The sequence below is a fragment of the Pelophylax lessonae genome (assembly GCF_965119305.1).
Source record: "Pelophylax lessonae genome assembly, chromosome: 4".
NCBI lineage: Eukaryota > Metazoa > Chordata > Amphibia > Anura > Ranidae > Pelophylax > Pelophylax lessonae.
In genome coordinates, this window is record NC_138771.1 from 234356662 (window position 1) to 234371413 (window position 14752).

The following is a 14752-nucleotide window of genomic DNA, read 5'->3' on the forward strand; positions in this document are numbered from 1 at the left end:
CCACCAATAGGGTGTGTCGGTCATTCATAACTTTACTAAAGTGATATTTTTTCAGTAAATTCATCAGGAGGTACTGTTTATTTTTCCTGTTTTATGTAGATAAAGGTTTTGCATAAATAATTCAAAGCTGATCATTTTTACCAACCCAGCCAGTGTTAAGTGGTTTGCCTTATTCATGTAAACTGATACATTTTACTGGAAAGTTTGTGCTGTGAAAAACAGACTTGCTGGCTGGATCACCAGATAAAAATAGAAGAATAAAAGGACTAAAAAAGAAAATGAATGCAGCGATCAAATCTGAGGATTGGTAAGCTGCAATATAATAAATGTTTGCTTTTGGGTTTAATAGACCACTTTGTGATTTTTACCTACGGGTACGCTTATAATCAGGGCCGGTGCTTGACTGTTTTGCACCCTAGGCAAGACCAGCTACTTGCACCCTTCCCCCCACCTCCAAAATAAAATCTGTACTTATTGCTCCCCTTCCTGCAAATAATGCCCCCCTTTAACCCTACACTCCCCTTCTTGTACACACTGCCCTCCTTTAACCCTACACCTCCCTTCCTTTACACACTGCTTTAACGCTACACCCCCTTCCTGCACACGCTGCCCCCCTGTAACGCTACACCCCCTTCCTGCACACACTGCCCTCCTTTAGTGCTACACCCCCTTCCTGCACACGCTGCCCTCCTTTAGTGCTACACCCCCTTCCTGCACACACTGCCCCCCTTTAATGCTACACCCCCTTTCTATACACACTGCCCCCCTTTAACCCTACACCCCCCTTCCTGTACACACCCCCCCCTTTAGATGTGACATCCACCGGGGATGAGGAGGTGACAAGAGAGGAATGTGGCACTGGCCATGGCTGCGTCCTAGGTGGCAGTGCACCCTAGGCGGCTGCCTAGTTCGCCTAGTGGTAGCACCGGCCCTGCTTATAATAAAGCTTACCTGTAGGTAAAATGAATAAACGGTGCACATTTAGGAGATATTCGATCTTTTGGCAGCTGGTGACGCCATCGGCACATGCGTTTTGAAGCTGTTCCTCCAGAGCTTTTTGCCATGGGCATGATTACGGTATGCATGGGCGGGAGTGATGTCATTGCGGCTTGCCCATTTAAGCTGCCAGAGCCCACAAACACGGAAGGAAGACCAAGTGAAGATGAAAGCCCTGTCAGCTGTGACAGCGTGCCACTGGAGGGCTTCGTTCTAAGGTAAGTATTTTATAATGTGCTAGTATGTAATGCGTACTAGCACATTATGCCATTGTCTTGTGGGTGATTTTTTTTTTTCTATGCTGTGGTTTACTATCACTTTTACCTCTTGCTGACCATAAAACAAATACACTATATTGTCAAAAGTATTGGGACACCTGCTTTTACACGCACGGGAACTTTAATGAAATCCCAGTCTTAGTCCGTAGGATTCAATATTCATTTGGCCCACCCTTTGCAGCTATAACAGCTTCAACTCTTCTGGGAAGGCTGTCCTCCTGGTCATGGCTTCTGATCAGGAGCTGTGTCTGTGTCCAGGGACGCATATCTGTCTATGTACTTTCAACTCATCTCCTCACCTTTTGTATCACTTGCCTCTGACCTTTAGATTGTAAGCTTCTATGAGCAGGGACATCCTAAAGCCCCGTACACACAGGCCAAATACCAGGTGACATCGGCCGGTTCAATAAACATTTGGCCCGTGTGTATGGCAGCCAATCCGACAGTTCCTCTCTGGCGCCTTCCTGCCTCGGGGCAGGCACCCCTCCCCCCAGCACAAGGGTCCTCTCCAGGCATCTGGATCCTGGACTCTCTCTCCACATGGCCAGGCTCTACAATACTTAAGGGCTATCTCTCCAATTTCTGGGCTATCCTCCCCAGGGAATGGTAGAGATCCCATAAATATTCAGACCTTTATCTGTTACCCCTCCCTCTAAGTTCTAGAACCTTCAGAAAGATTCTAGAAGCCAGGGGGAGGCGACAGAGACTCAGCCCTCAGAGCATGCCAGAAACCATAAACTGCCCAATTAATCCTGGCTCCACTGGCTACAGCAGAGCCTAACTAAATTTACCTACACTATCTACACATGTACACAGGGGGTGCTACACAGGGAAACACGACTCTAGTTCCTGCATGCTAGGGTGACTCCATAGGATGCTGTTTAAAGAAACAAGTCACCCTGAAACAGGAAGCCTGGGGCAGCAGTTATGGCACAAGCTTATACTGGAACATAGGCAAGGATTAAGGGCTGATTCACACCAAATGGGAATTAGGAACGTGCCACCAGTTGCAAACGTGCACAGGTGCTGCAACCCCAATTCCAAAAAAAGTTGGGACTCCATGAAAAAGCTACATAAAACAGAATGCAATACATTGCAAATCTTATAAATCCATATATTATTCACAATAGAAAAAATAGAAAACATATACAATGTTTAAAGTAAGAAAATGTTCCGTTTTAAGAAATAAATAAGGTCATTTTGAAATTGATGTCAGTAACATGCCTCAAAAAAGCTGGGACAGGGCCATGTTTACCATGGTGTAGCATCCCCTCTTGTTTTACCAACACACTGTAAACATCTGGGAACTGAGGAGACCAGTTGCTGGAGTTTTGAGAGAGGAATGTTGTCACATTCTTGCTTGATATAGGGTGCTAACTGCTAGTCCTGGGTCTTCTTTGTGTATTTTTCTTTTCAAGATATTAAATATATTCAAAAGGTGAAAGGTCTGGACTGCAGGCCAGCCAAATAATCACCTGAACCCCTCTACTATGAAGCCATGCCGTTGTCATAGATGCAGTATGCGGTTTAACATTGTCCTGCTGAGAATCCCAAGGCTTTCCCTGAAAAAGATGTAGTCTGGATGGGAACATATGCTGCTCCAAAATCTGGATATATCTTTCAGCATTGCCGGTGCCTTTCCAGATGTACAAACTGCCCATTCTATATGCATTAATGCTCCCCCATACCATCAGAGATGCAGGCTTTTGAAGTAAATGCTGATAACAAGCTGTAAGTCCATCTCCTATTTAGTCCGGAGAACACGGCACCCATGGTTAGGTTGCTGAAAAGAAGGTCAAATTTGGATTCATCTGACCACAGGACACTTTTCCACTTTGCAACAGACCATTTTAAAATGAGCTTTGGCCCGGAGAAGAAAGCAGAATTTCTGGATCTTGTTTAGATATGGCTTCTTCTTCACATGATAGAGATTTAAAACTTGCATTTTTGGATGGAAAGGCAAACTGTGTTCACAGACAGTGATTTTTGGAAGTATTCCTGAGCCCATGTAGTAATGCCCATCACAGAATTATGCCTGTTTTCAATGCAGTGTCGTCTGAGGGTCCGAAGATCATGGGAATCCAATATTGTGTTTCAGCTGATGTACAGCTGTACCTGTTTTAGTAAATCTCCCTCCCTGACTCTCTAAGATGCTCTTTCCATACCTCATCATGTTACTGACCTGTTGTCAGTTAACCTAATTGATTGCAAAATGTTCTTCCAGCTCTTCCTTGTTATTTTCTATTTTTTTCTTAACCGCTTGCCGACCGCCGCAAGTAGATATACTGCGGCGGTCAGCCCCTCACAGGCAAAGTAACGTATATATATACGTCACTAGCCTGTGAGGCTCTGGGGAGCGAGCGCGCGCCGCCGGTGGCGCGCTCCCGCCCCCGCGCGGTCACGGACCCCCCCCGCGTGTGTGACCGGCGGACCCGATGTCCGCCGCTCACTCTGCGATCGTCGGGGAAGGGGGAGAAAGGCAGGCAGCTTGTGTAAACAAGCTGCCTGTCATTCTCCCCTGTGTAGAAACACTGATCATACGGTTCTACTATGTAGGACCGTTGATCAGTGTTCCTACAGCTCAAGCCACAGCCAATCACAGTTAGAATCACGCCCCTAGGGACACACACAGCCCCTCCCTCTCAAATAAAGTTAACACCTTCACTGCCAGTGTATTTTTACAGTAACAGTGCATATATATAGCACTGATTACTGTAGAAATGTCACTGGTAACCCCAAAAGTGTCAAAAATGTCAGTCAAGGGTCCGATCTGTCCGCCCCAATGTCGCAGTACCGCAAAAAAAATCACAGATCGCCGCCATTACGCGTTAAAAAAAAAAACAACAAAAATGACAAAAATCTTTCCCTTTGTTAGTAAATGCGATAACTTTTGCGCAAACCAATCAAAATACGCTTTTTGTGATTTTTTTTTACCAAACATATGTAGCATAAAACAAATTGGCCGAAAATGTTAAAAAATTTAGATTTTTACTTTTTTTTGGGGGGAATTTCATATAAAAAAATGTGAAAAATATTGTTATTTTTGCAAAATTGACGCTCTTTTTTTGTTTATAGTGCGTGATTAAAAAATCGCACAGGTGATCAAATACCACCAAAAGAAAACTCTGTTTGTGGGAAAAAAAGGACTTCAAATTCGTTTAGGTACAGCGTCGCACGACCACGCAATTGTCCGTTAAAATCACGCAGTGCCGAATCGCAAAATACCCCCTGGTCTTTTAGCAGCCAAATCCTCCGGGGCTTAAGTGGTTAAAATGGTTTAAAGATTAGATATGTTTTCTATTGGTAATAAAATATAGGTTTATGAAATTTGCAAATCATTGGATTCTGAATTTATGTAGATTTTACACAGCGTCCCAACTTTTTTTGGAATTGGGGTTGTTCTTAATTCTTAATGGCACCCCACACATCTTGCAAACGCATTCAAGGTCACCAAAACACATGGTATTGTAGTACAAAGCGGTTTGGTGCAGTGTGATTTTAAAAGTCGCACCTGCAAAAACTGACGCTCAGACGCACTAACATGGTGTGAAGTGGCCCAAAAGATGATACTCTGGAAGTAATGAAATCAGCTGCTGAAAATGCTTAACCACCTCCCAGCTGTGCTATAGCCCTAAGACAGCTACAGCGCAAGGTCACATTGCCAGGAGTGTTTATGGACATCCTGCCGTGATCGCGCATCCGATGCACATCGGCAGGGATCTGAGATTGCCATGTCCTTCAGACACAGCTGATCACAGATCGGGGTAAAGAGCCAATCACAGCAGCTCTATACCATGTGACCAGCTGTATCCAATCACAGCTGATCACAGTGTAAACAGGATTTGCTGGTTACCGGTGTAACGTGAGAATTACCTACCCCCTGAGAAAAACCTACCCTCGCATGCGCACTAGTAGGAAATTATCACGGTGTCCGTGAAAAAAACCTACCCACGCGACGCTTACATTAAAACAAGTGTGCTGCAATATAAGTCATCTCCGCTCCTGTCCCTGTCACTCCCCTGATCTTGGCTAGTAAATATAAAAAACGGGTCTGGGCTCCGTGATTTATGTTCTCATACACCCGCCGCCGCTTTTATATTTACTAGCCGAGATCAGGGAAGTGACCGGGACAGGAGTGGAGATCACTCGTATTGCAGCACAGCTGTTTTAATGTAAACGCCGAATTACATACAGTGCCGTGCAACCGGAAGTGACGAGGGTAGGTTTTTCTCACGGGTAGGTAATTCTCACGGAACACCGGCAGTCCTCTCCTCTTGCTAACAGCGCGTAAGAAGAGGAGAGCCTATAACCGACAAATCTACACAGGGGACATCTACACTGATAATTAGGATACTGATCATCAGTGTCCTGATGATCAGTGCAGACCCAACAGTGCCCACAAATGTTGCCAATCAGTGCTGCCTGTCAATGTCTATCAGTGCCACCTATCAGTGCAGCCTCATCAATGCCCATCAGTGGCGCCTCATCAGTGCCGCCTCAGGGCAGCCTATCAGTGCCCATCAGTGCAGCCTCATCAGTGCCCATTAGTGCAACCTATCAGTGCCCATCAGTACAGCCTCGACAGTGCCCATCAATGCATGTCAATGCCCATTTGTGCAGCCTCATCAGTGTCTATCAGTGCAGCCTCATCAGTGCTCATCAGTGTAGCCTCATCAATGTCCATCATTGCATCCTATCAGTGCCCATCAGTGCAACCTCATCAGTGCCCATCAGTGCAGTCAATCGGTGCTGATCAGTGCAGCCTCATCAGTGCCTATCAGTGCAGCCTCATCATTGCCCATCAGTGTAGCCTCATCAATGTCCATCTTTGCATCCTATCAGTGCAACCTCATCAGTGCCCATCAGTGCAGTCAATCGGTGCCGATCATTGCAGCCTCATCAGTGCCTATCAGTGCAGCCTCATCAGTGCCCATCAGTGTAGCCTCATCAATGTCCATCATTGCATCCTATCAGTACCCATCAGTGCAAACTTATCAGTGCCCATCAGTGCAATCAGTGCCGATCAGTGCTGCCTCATCAGTGCCTATCAGTGCAGTCAATCGGTGCCGATCAGTGCAGCCTCATTAGTGCCTATCAGTGCAGTCAATCAGTGCCAATCAATGCAACCTCATCAGTGCCTATCAGTGCAGTCAATTGGTGCCGATCAGTGCAGCCTCATCAGTGCAGCCTTTCAGTGCCCATCAGTGCAGCCTCAACACGCACATTAGTGAAGGAGAAAAATGACTAATTTAGAACATTTTATAAGAGAAACCTTTTTTTTAAAGTTTTGATCTTCCACAAATACCACCAAAAGAAAGCTCTATTTGTGTAAAAAAAAAATGTCACATGGGTACAGTGACCGCGCAATTGTCATTCAAAGTGTAACATTGTGGAAAGCTGAAAATTGGTCTTGGCATGAAGGGGGTGTAAGTGGTTATAAATTGGAGGCATTCGGATGAGTTGAGGAGAGAGCGGAGTAAATCTCAGAGTTATCTGTGTACCTTCTGATATGGGGGAGGTGACGGAGGCGGGACTCTGTGTCTATTGGAGCACAGGCGGAGGGATGCCGGGGGTGCCTGCACACACTGTTCCCCCAATGAGGAGCCCGCTTCCTGATGACGCGGCTGTTGCTGTCCTGGGCTGTAGAATTGAAGGGGGGTGTGGATGGCTGTTGTTTGTAGCCGGGGAAGAGCAATGGAGCCGTGCAGGAGTGTGAGCTGTGAGGGGGGGAGAGAAGAAGAGAGCACGGCGCCCATGTCGGTGCCCACTGTCCGGGACATGAAGAGGGAGCAGGAGAAGCTGTCCGGGGTGGTGAAGAGTGTGCACCGGAGTCTGCGGAGGAAGTATCTGGAAGGTATGTGTGGGGCCTTCCTTCCTTCATATCACATCCCCAGACTAGTATAGGGCCAGCTCCTAGTCCTGGGGGGCTCTTCTCTCTATACACTGCTGTTGTCTGCTAAGTGTGTGGGAGATGGGAGTGTAATGTCAGCACTTTACTCATCACCATACACATACAATCCCTCTGTACAATCTCCTTTGGAATGACCAACACTGTACTTCAAGATCCCCCCCCCCTACACACACTCTGTAGTAGAAGAACCCCCCCCCCCTTTGTAATGCGAGGCCCCCCTATTTTGTAATGCGTGGCCCCCCTTTTGTAATGCGAGGCCCCCCTTAATATTTTGTAATGCGGGGACCTCCCTTAATATTTTGTAATGCGGGGACCCCCTTAATATTTTTTAATGCGAGGACCCCCCCTTATTTTGTAATACGAGGACCCCCCCCTTATTTTGTAATACGAGGACCCCCCCCTTATTTTGTAATACGAGGACCCCCCCCTTATTTTGTAATACATGGACCCCCCCTTATTTTGTAATACGTGGACCCCCCCCTTATTTTGTAATACGTGGACCCCCCCCTTATTTTGTAATACGAGGACCCCCCCTTATTTTGTAATACGAGGACCCCCTCCCCTTATCTTGTAATACGAGGACCCCCCCCCCCTTATCTTGTAATACGAGGACCCCCCCCCCCCTTATCTTGTAATACGAGGACCCCCCCCTTATTTTGTAATACATGGACCCCCTCCCCCTTATTTTGTAATACATGGACCCCCCTTATTTTGTAATACGAGGACCCCCCCCCCTTATTTTGTAATACGTGGACCCCCCCCTTATTTTGTAATACGTGGACCCCCCCCCTTATTTTGTAATACGAGGACCCCCCCCTTATTTTGTAATACGTGGACCCCCCCTTATTTTGTAATACGTGGACCCCCCCCTTATTTTGTAATACGTGGACCCCCCCTTATTTTGTAATACGTGGACCCCCCCCCTTATTTTGTAATACGAGGACCCCCCCCTTATTTTGTAATACGAGGACCCACCCTTATTTTGTAATACGAGGACCCCCTCCCCTTATCTTGTAATACATGGACCCCCCCTCCTTATTTTGTAATACGAGGACCCCCCCCCCTCTTATTTTGTAATACGTGGACCCCCCCCCCTTATTTTGTAATACGTGGACCTCCCCCCCTTATTTTATAATACGAGCCCCCCCCCCCTATTTTGTAATATGAGGACCCCCCACTCTGTCCAATATAGTGGCTCCTTGTACTACATAGTTGCTTGTAGCTGTAAAGGAAATTGAACAATCAGATTGTAACGTGCGGTGAGATTTAAATCAGAGCTCAATCCTCCTCTCCAGTGATGCAATGTATGCAGTCTTCTATACTGGCGCTGACATCTTCCTTGTTGGAGATTTTCAGCCATTGTGGTGTAACTCTTGCGCATGCGTAGCTCAGTCTGCATTCTAAAGCAGGGGTAGAGATCTCGGCTCTACAAGCTGTTTTGGAACTACAAGTCCCATGAGGCATTGCCAGAGGAATGATGAGATTTGTAGTTTTATCACAGCTAGAGTTCTGAGGTTTTCTACCCCTGTTCTAAGGTCGCAAAAAAGTTGTGGATGTGTTCAGGCAGCCTGTGTCAGTCAATGGAGGTGCTGGGCTGTACAGATTTCCACCCCCCCCCCCCACATCTAAGTTTGACAGGTACACAGTTCCTGCATGTCTGTCAAACTCGGATATGCGGGTAGGTCTGTACAGCCACTGTGTCTTCATAAACTAAAAATAGCTGCTTTCTTCAGATACATAAACAGCTCCTGGGTGGTGTACTGGCCTCTCCACCTTTGGAATCTTGTGAGGGGAAATGTGAGAAGCCTTTATTGCAGGCATAGTATGTCCCATCCGCAATACAAAAGTTCCACTTTAAATGATTTGCAGGTCACCATTGTGTTTTGCCTGAAGTCAGACCTCAATGTATTTTCTTAACCGATTGCCAACCGTATAACTTAGAGGAGCACCAGGCACCTATCAAAATAAAAGTCAGCAGCTACAAAAAGTGTAAAAAAACAGCCACTCACCTGTACCACGGTCCAGCCATATTCATCCTCCGTCCTCCCTCGGCGACCCTGGCATCTTCAGTATGGGCACCTGGCTGTGACAGCTTGCCACTGCCCATGCGTGAGTCTGGCTGCGCATCCTGACTGGTGGATGCAGTCTTCTGGGACCTGTCAGTTTCCCAGAAGACTGCAGGGGGGCAGGGAGGAAGGAGAACCTCCGTTGCAGATCGGCGCTCGGCACAAAAGTGGAGCAGGTACCTGTCGAAATTAAGTACCTGCTACCCCCCCCCCCCCTCCTTAAATGTGCCAATTGTGCAAGAGGAGCGGGGGATGAGTTCCTAAAGCGGAACTTTCGCTTTTGGGTGGAGTTCCGCTTTAATTATACAGCAGCAAGGTGGCACTGCTGCGCCAGGACACGTATCTAGTACGGGATCCAACACTTCTGGGTTGGGGGCGAGCTTGCACGCTGGCCTGCTACCACTGTGATTATACACAGTGGGAGCTGACCTGCGGGTACCACGAACTTGATGTCTGCCGTCACCCCGCTGATCATCCAGCACAGAGGCAGAGCACAGAGGCAGAGGCAGAGCACAGAGGCAGATCGCTGTTCTGACAGGAGAGAAGATATGGATTCTGTGTCTCTGCAAAGCAGGGAGATGGATCCATGTCTTCCCCTAGTAAAAGCCCCTCTCACAGTACACAAAAACACAGGCTAGGAACACAGTTATCTCTTTGATCACCCCTGATGTTTTAACCCCTTCCTGTACAGTGCATATTTTTAGCACTGATCACTGTATTTGTGTCACTGGTACCCAAGAAAGTGTCAGTGTCTGACTGTTGTCCAAAACGCTTATTGGATTTTTTTATTTTTTTTTACTATAAATATGTAGCAGAATACCTATTGGCCTAAATTTATGACAATTTTTTTTCCTTATTGGATATGTTTTATAGCAGAAAGTAAGAAAATTATATATATATAATATATATATATATTTATTTTTTTTTTCAAATTATCGGGTTTTCTTTGTTTATAGCGCAACAAAATAGAAACTGCAGTGGTGATCAAAAACCACCAAAAAGACAAATTTTATTTGGGTACAGCTTTGTGTGACCGCGCAATTATCAGTTAAAATAACACAGTGCCCTACTACAAAAAATGGTCTAATCAGGAAGGGGGGGGGGGGGGGGTAATCTTCCAGATATCAAGTCGTTAACCACTTCCAGACCTGGCCTATTTTAACACCTCTCCTATGTACAAATCATCAATTTTTTTTTTCTTTGCTAAAAAATTACTCAGAACAGACTCTAGGGAATAAAATGGTGGTCGTTGCAACTTTTTTTTCTTTTTGTCACACAGTATTTGTGCAGCAATTTTTCAAACCCTTTTTTTTTTTGAAAAAAAAAAAAAATGGTTTCATGGAAAAAAAACCCACTAAAGTTTGTCCAATTCTTTTGTATAATGTGAACTGCCCCTATGATTGTTCTTATGGTGAAGGGGATCACTGGCTGCAAAAGATGATATCTGAATGATGTCTGTAGCTGCAGGAATCCTTCAGATATCCCCACTAAAAGTTGAGGATGTTATATGATGTCCTTAGGCTGGAAGTGGTTAAAGTAGCTCTAAAGGCTCAAGTTTTTTTTTTTTTTTTTACCTTAATGTATTCTGTGTATTAAGATAAAATACCTTCTGAATGCTGCTCTCTTACCAGCATCCCCCCCCCCCATCCCTTAGGCCCCTTTCACACATACGGTCCGTTCAATTCATCAGTTCAGTCACGTCAAAATGTATCAGTTTTTCGTCAGTTGTTATCCTTTTTCATCCGTTTTTCGTCAGTTGTTATCCTTTTTTCATCCTTTTTTTCATCCGTTTTTCGTCAGTTGTTATCCTTTTTTCATCCGTTTTTCATCCGTTTTTCGTCAGTTGTTATCCTTTTTTCGTCAGTTGTTATCCTTTTTTCGTCAGTTGTTATCCTTTTTTCGTCAGTTGTCATCCTTTTTTCGTCAGTTGTCATCCTTTTTTCGTCAGTTGTTAGGGCTCTTTCACACGGGCGGTCCGATCAGATCCGCCTGTCAGTTTTTTAGGCGGATCTGATCGGATCCTCCATGCAGCTCTATGGGGCAGGGGGTGTCAGCGGAGACACCTCCGCTGACACCCGCTGCCATCCGCATCCGATCCTGTGCTGAAATCTGGACGGATGGAAACCTTATTTTTCCATCCGTTCAGTAATCGGAGCGGAGCGGATCTGATGAGAGCGGACAGGCGGTCCGCTCTCATCCGATCCCCCATAGAGGGCAGCGGTGCTGAGACACCTCCCTCTCCGCTCTGCAAGCGGAGACGGAGCTGTCATCCGCCGGCTCAGCGGGGATCGCGGATCGATCCCTGCTGAGCAACATGGATCCGCCTACGGAGGCGGACCATGTAAAAGAGCCCTTATCCTTTTTTCGTCAGTTGTTATCCTTTTTTCATCAGTTGTTAGGGACCTTTCACACGGCCGCTCCGTGTGAAAGGTCCGCTGCGGGACTTTTTTTTTCCCACGGAGCGGATGACATTTCTGTCATCCGCTCCGTGTGCCCGCATATCATCCCATCCGTTTGCGGATGATATGCGAACATAATGTAAGTATATGGCACTGCGGATGTCAGCGGATAACACCGCTGACATCCGATTTTCCTTCCTTTCCGTTTTTTACACGGAAGAAAAAATGGGGTTCTGTTCCATTCGTAAAAACGGAACAGAACTGAAAGGAGGAAAATCGGGTGTCAGCGGATGGTATTCCGCTGACATCCGCAGTGCCATTCACTTACATTATGTCCGCAAATCATCCGCAAACGGATGGGATGATTTGCGGACACACGGGGCGGCCGTGTGAAAGGACCCTTATCCTTTTTTCATCAGTTGTTATCCTTTTTTCATCCGTTTTTCGTCAGTTGTTATCCTTTTTTCATCCGTTTTTCGTCAGTTGTTATCCGTTTTTCATCCGTTAACGGATGGATGAAAAACGGACAAACGGACCGTATGTGTGAAAGGGGCCTTATACTTATCTGAGCCGATCCAGTGATGTGCATGAGAGCAGCAGTTCTCCTGGGTCTCTCTTCCCTCCTCATCGGATCAAACAGCAGGTAGAGAGCGGGAGTTGAGGCCAAGCCACGCTCCTTGTGTGAATGGACACACAGAGCAGCAGCTTGGGAGGTAGCCTGCTTGAGTGCCCCTATAGCAAGAGGCCTGCTATTGGCAGGGGGGGCGGGGGTTAGAACCACCAGCACAGGACTCTAAAAGAAGAGGATTGGGGCTGCTCAGTGCAAAGCAATTGCACAGAACAGTCAAGTATAACATGTTTATTATTTTTTAAATTATTTCCTTTTAGAATCCCTTTAACTGAGAGTGGAGCTCCACCCAAAAGGGGAAGCATCTCTTGTTTGCTCCCCCCCCCCCTCCCCAAAGGTGCCAAATGTGGCAGCAGAGGAGGGGGGAGTGGATACCTGTCAAAACCAGGTACCCGCTCCTACTTCTGGGTAAGATCACCGCAATCGTTTCTGCAAGGCTTCACTTCATGTTTCCCTTAGTGAAGATGCCGGCACCCGATGCTGATGGACGGATCAGCTTGGGGTGCCGGCATCGTGGGCTCCCTGGACAGGTAAGTGTCCTTATATTTTTAACACGCTGGAACTCTTCTTGAAGTATAGTTAACGCAAACTGAAAGTTTAAGACCCAAACCTAACATTAAATATGTGTTCAGGTTAAAGTACAAGGAAACCTTTGATGAAAGGTTCCACTGTATCGATTTTTATGTGAGGCCATCTACTACCAAAGAAAGCGTATATTTTACATTTAAAAATTGTGTTTTAAAACTTCTTTTTACTGAGCTTCAAAGCCATGTCCTGTGCCCTGTGGGTCCCAGCGGGCTCTTCCGGAATGGGCACCTCCTGGCAACGATGTAGCAAGTTCAGTTAGAACTTCAGGTCCCATAATGCCTTTGGAGCCTTTATAGCACAGACATGCATTGCACCATCAGAGAAGGGAGCCTGGCAGAATGTGCGTCTATATGTGGGCTGTACGTTTGCAGATATCTCAAAGGCTTGCACAGACACATACTGAGCTTTGTCACCCTGGGACAGAAAGTCCCTTGCCAGCAACATGAACAGATGAACGGGTTACTAAACCCACAACAGTAAAATCAGTCTGTATATGCAGTAAAGCATGCTTGTTATACTCACTGTGGAACCTAAGGGGTTAATTCTGTGCATTGTTTAAAAAGGCTGTTTGATCTTGTCTTCTCTGATCCTCCCCTTCTTCCACAGTCCCCAAACCATCTCCTGATAGAACAGAGCCTTGGAGGCACTCTGCAAAGGCTCATTTTGGTATGTATAGCTAGAGAGTGTGTGTGGGGTTTTTTTTTTTTTTGGGGGGGGGGGTGCATGTAATCAGCACAGGGCCAATCAGCACTGTCCAGACAGAGCGTCAGGAATCCTGCAGCCTCCTAGGACAATCAGAGGAGAATGAAAACTCCTAAAAGCTTTACCCAGGCACTGACAGGAGTCACAAGACTGCTGTAACTGCTGATGAGAAAAGGTATGTAGCAGTTTATATTTACTAAAATAATTGCATTTCCATGTTCTGTGTACTGAGGGAGACCAGATATAGTGAATGCAGGCTCCTGGGTTTAGTAGCAGTTTAAGAATGAAAAGTTTGCACAAAGAAAAGGATGCCTTCAACACTCTCTCTAAGGAGGGTAAGCTTACATTCTTCTTCTTCTTTCTTTTCTACTTTGGTTTAAGAGCACTGTGTATGAACGCGTGCTCCGTGTGTGCAAGTGTAAAAACATGCAGGTATTTATCATGTCTCAAGACAACCACAGTACTGTGTCCTCTTCCTTTCTCTCTCAAGAAGGCCAGCACCATCTTTGTTCAGGCATCACCTGGGATCAACATTATAGTCAGGTTGAAAAAAGACACAAGTCCATCTGGCTCAACCAATAAAAAACTGTAAAGAAAACCCAACCATACAATCCCATACACACAGTCCTATACCCGCAGTTGATCCAGAGGAAGGCGAAAAAACCCCAGCAAAGCATGATCCAATTTATTACAGCAGGGGAAAAAAATTCCTCCCTGATCCCCCGAGAGGCAATCGGATATTCCCTGGATCAACTTTACCTATAAATATTAGTACCCATTTATATTATGTACACCCAGGAAAGAACCCAGGCCTTCTTTTTTTTTTTATTTTTTTTTTTTTTTTTAAAGCAATCTACTGAGCTGGCCAGAACCTCCTCTGGAGGGAGTCTATTCTACATTTTCACAGCTCTTACTGTGAAGAAATCTTTCCATATTTGGAGACAAAATCTAGACGTAAAGAGTGTGTAAACATTAACGTCTGTGCACACAAACCCTTGTAACCACTTGTAGTGCCGCTCATGGTGCTCTGCTGGTAAAGAATCTGGTGTCTTACAGCAGTATAAGGGTGCTTGATCCAGAAAGCAATGAAGGGATCACACTCACTAGTTTACCAGTTGGAGAGGAATATGAATGATGAAATATTATGCAATTTGCCCCACCCACTATGTTCATTGAGGGCAGGG

At 46.0% G+C, this 14752-nt stretch overlaps 1 protein-coding gene across 1 annotated transcript in view; it reads left to right on the forward strand.

Annotated features, from left to right (window-relative positions):
• The first annotated feature begins 6922 nt into the window (after positions 1–6922).
• Positions 6923–14752, forward strand: part of SAMTOR (S-adenosylmethionine sensor upstream of mTORC1) — a 100937-nt gene continuing 93107 nt past the window's right edge. The window contains exons 1-2 of the mRNA XM_082254453.1: positions 6923–7128; positions 13473–13532. Of these exons, the coding sequence (XP_082110579.1) occupies positions 6939–7128; positions 13473–13532 (250 nt within the window). The 5' untranslated portion in view covers positions 6923–6938. The remainder of the gene's footprint in view (positions 7129–13472; positions 13533–14752) is intronic.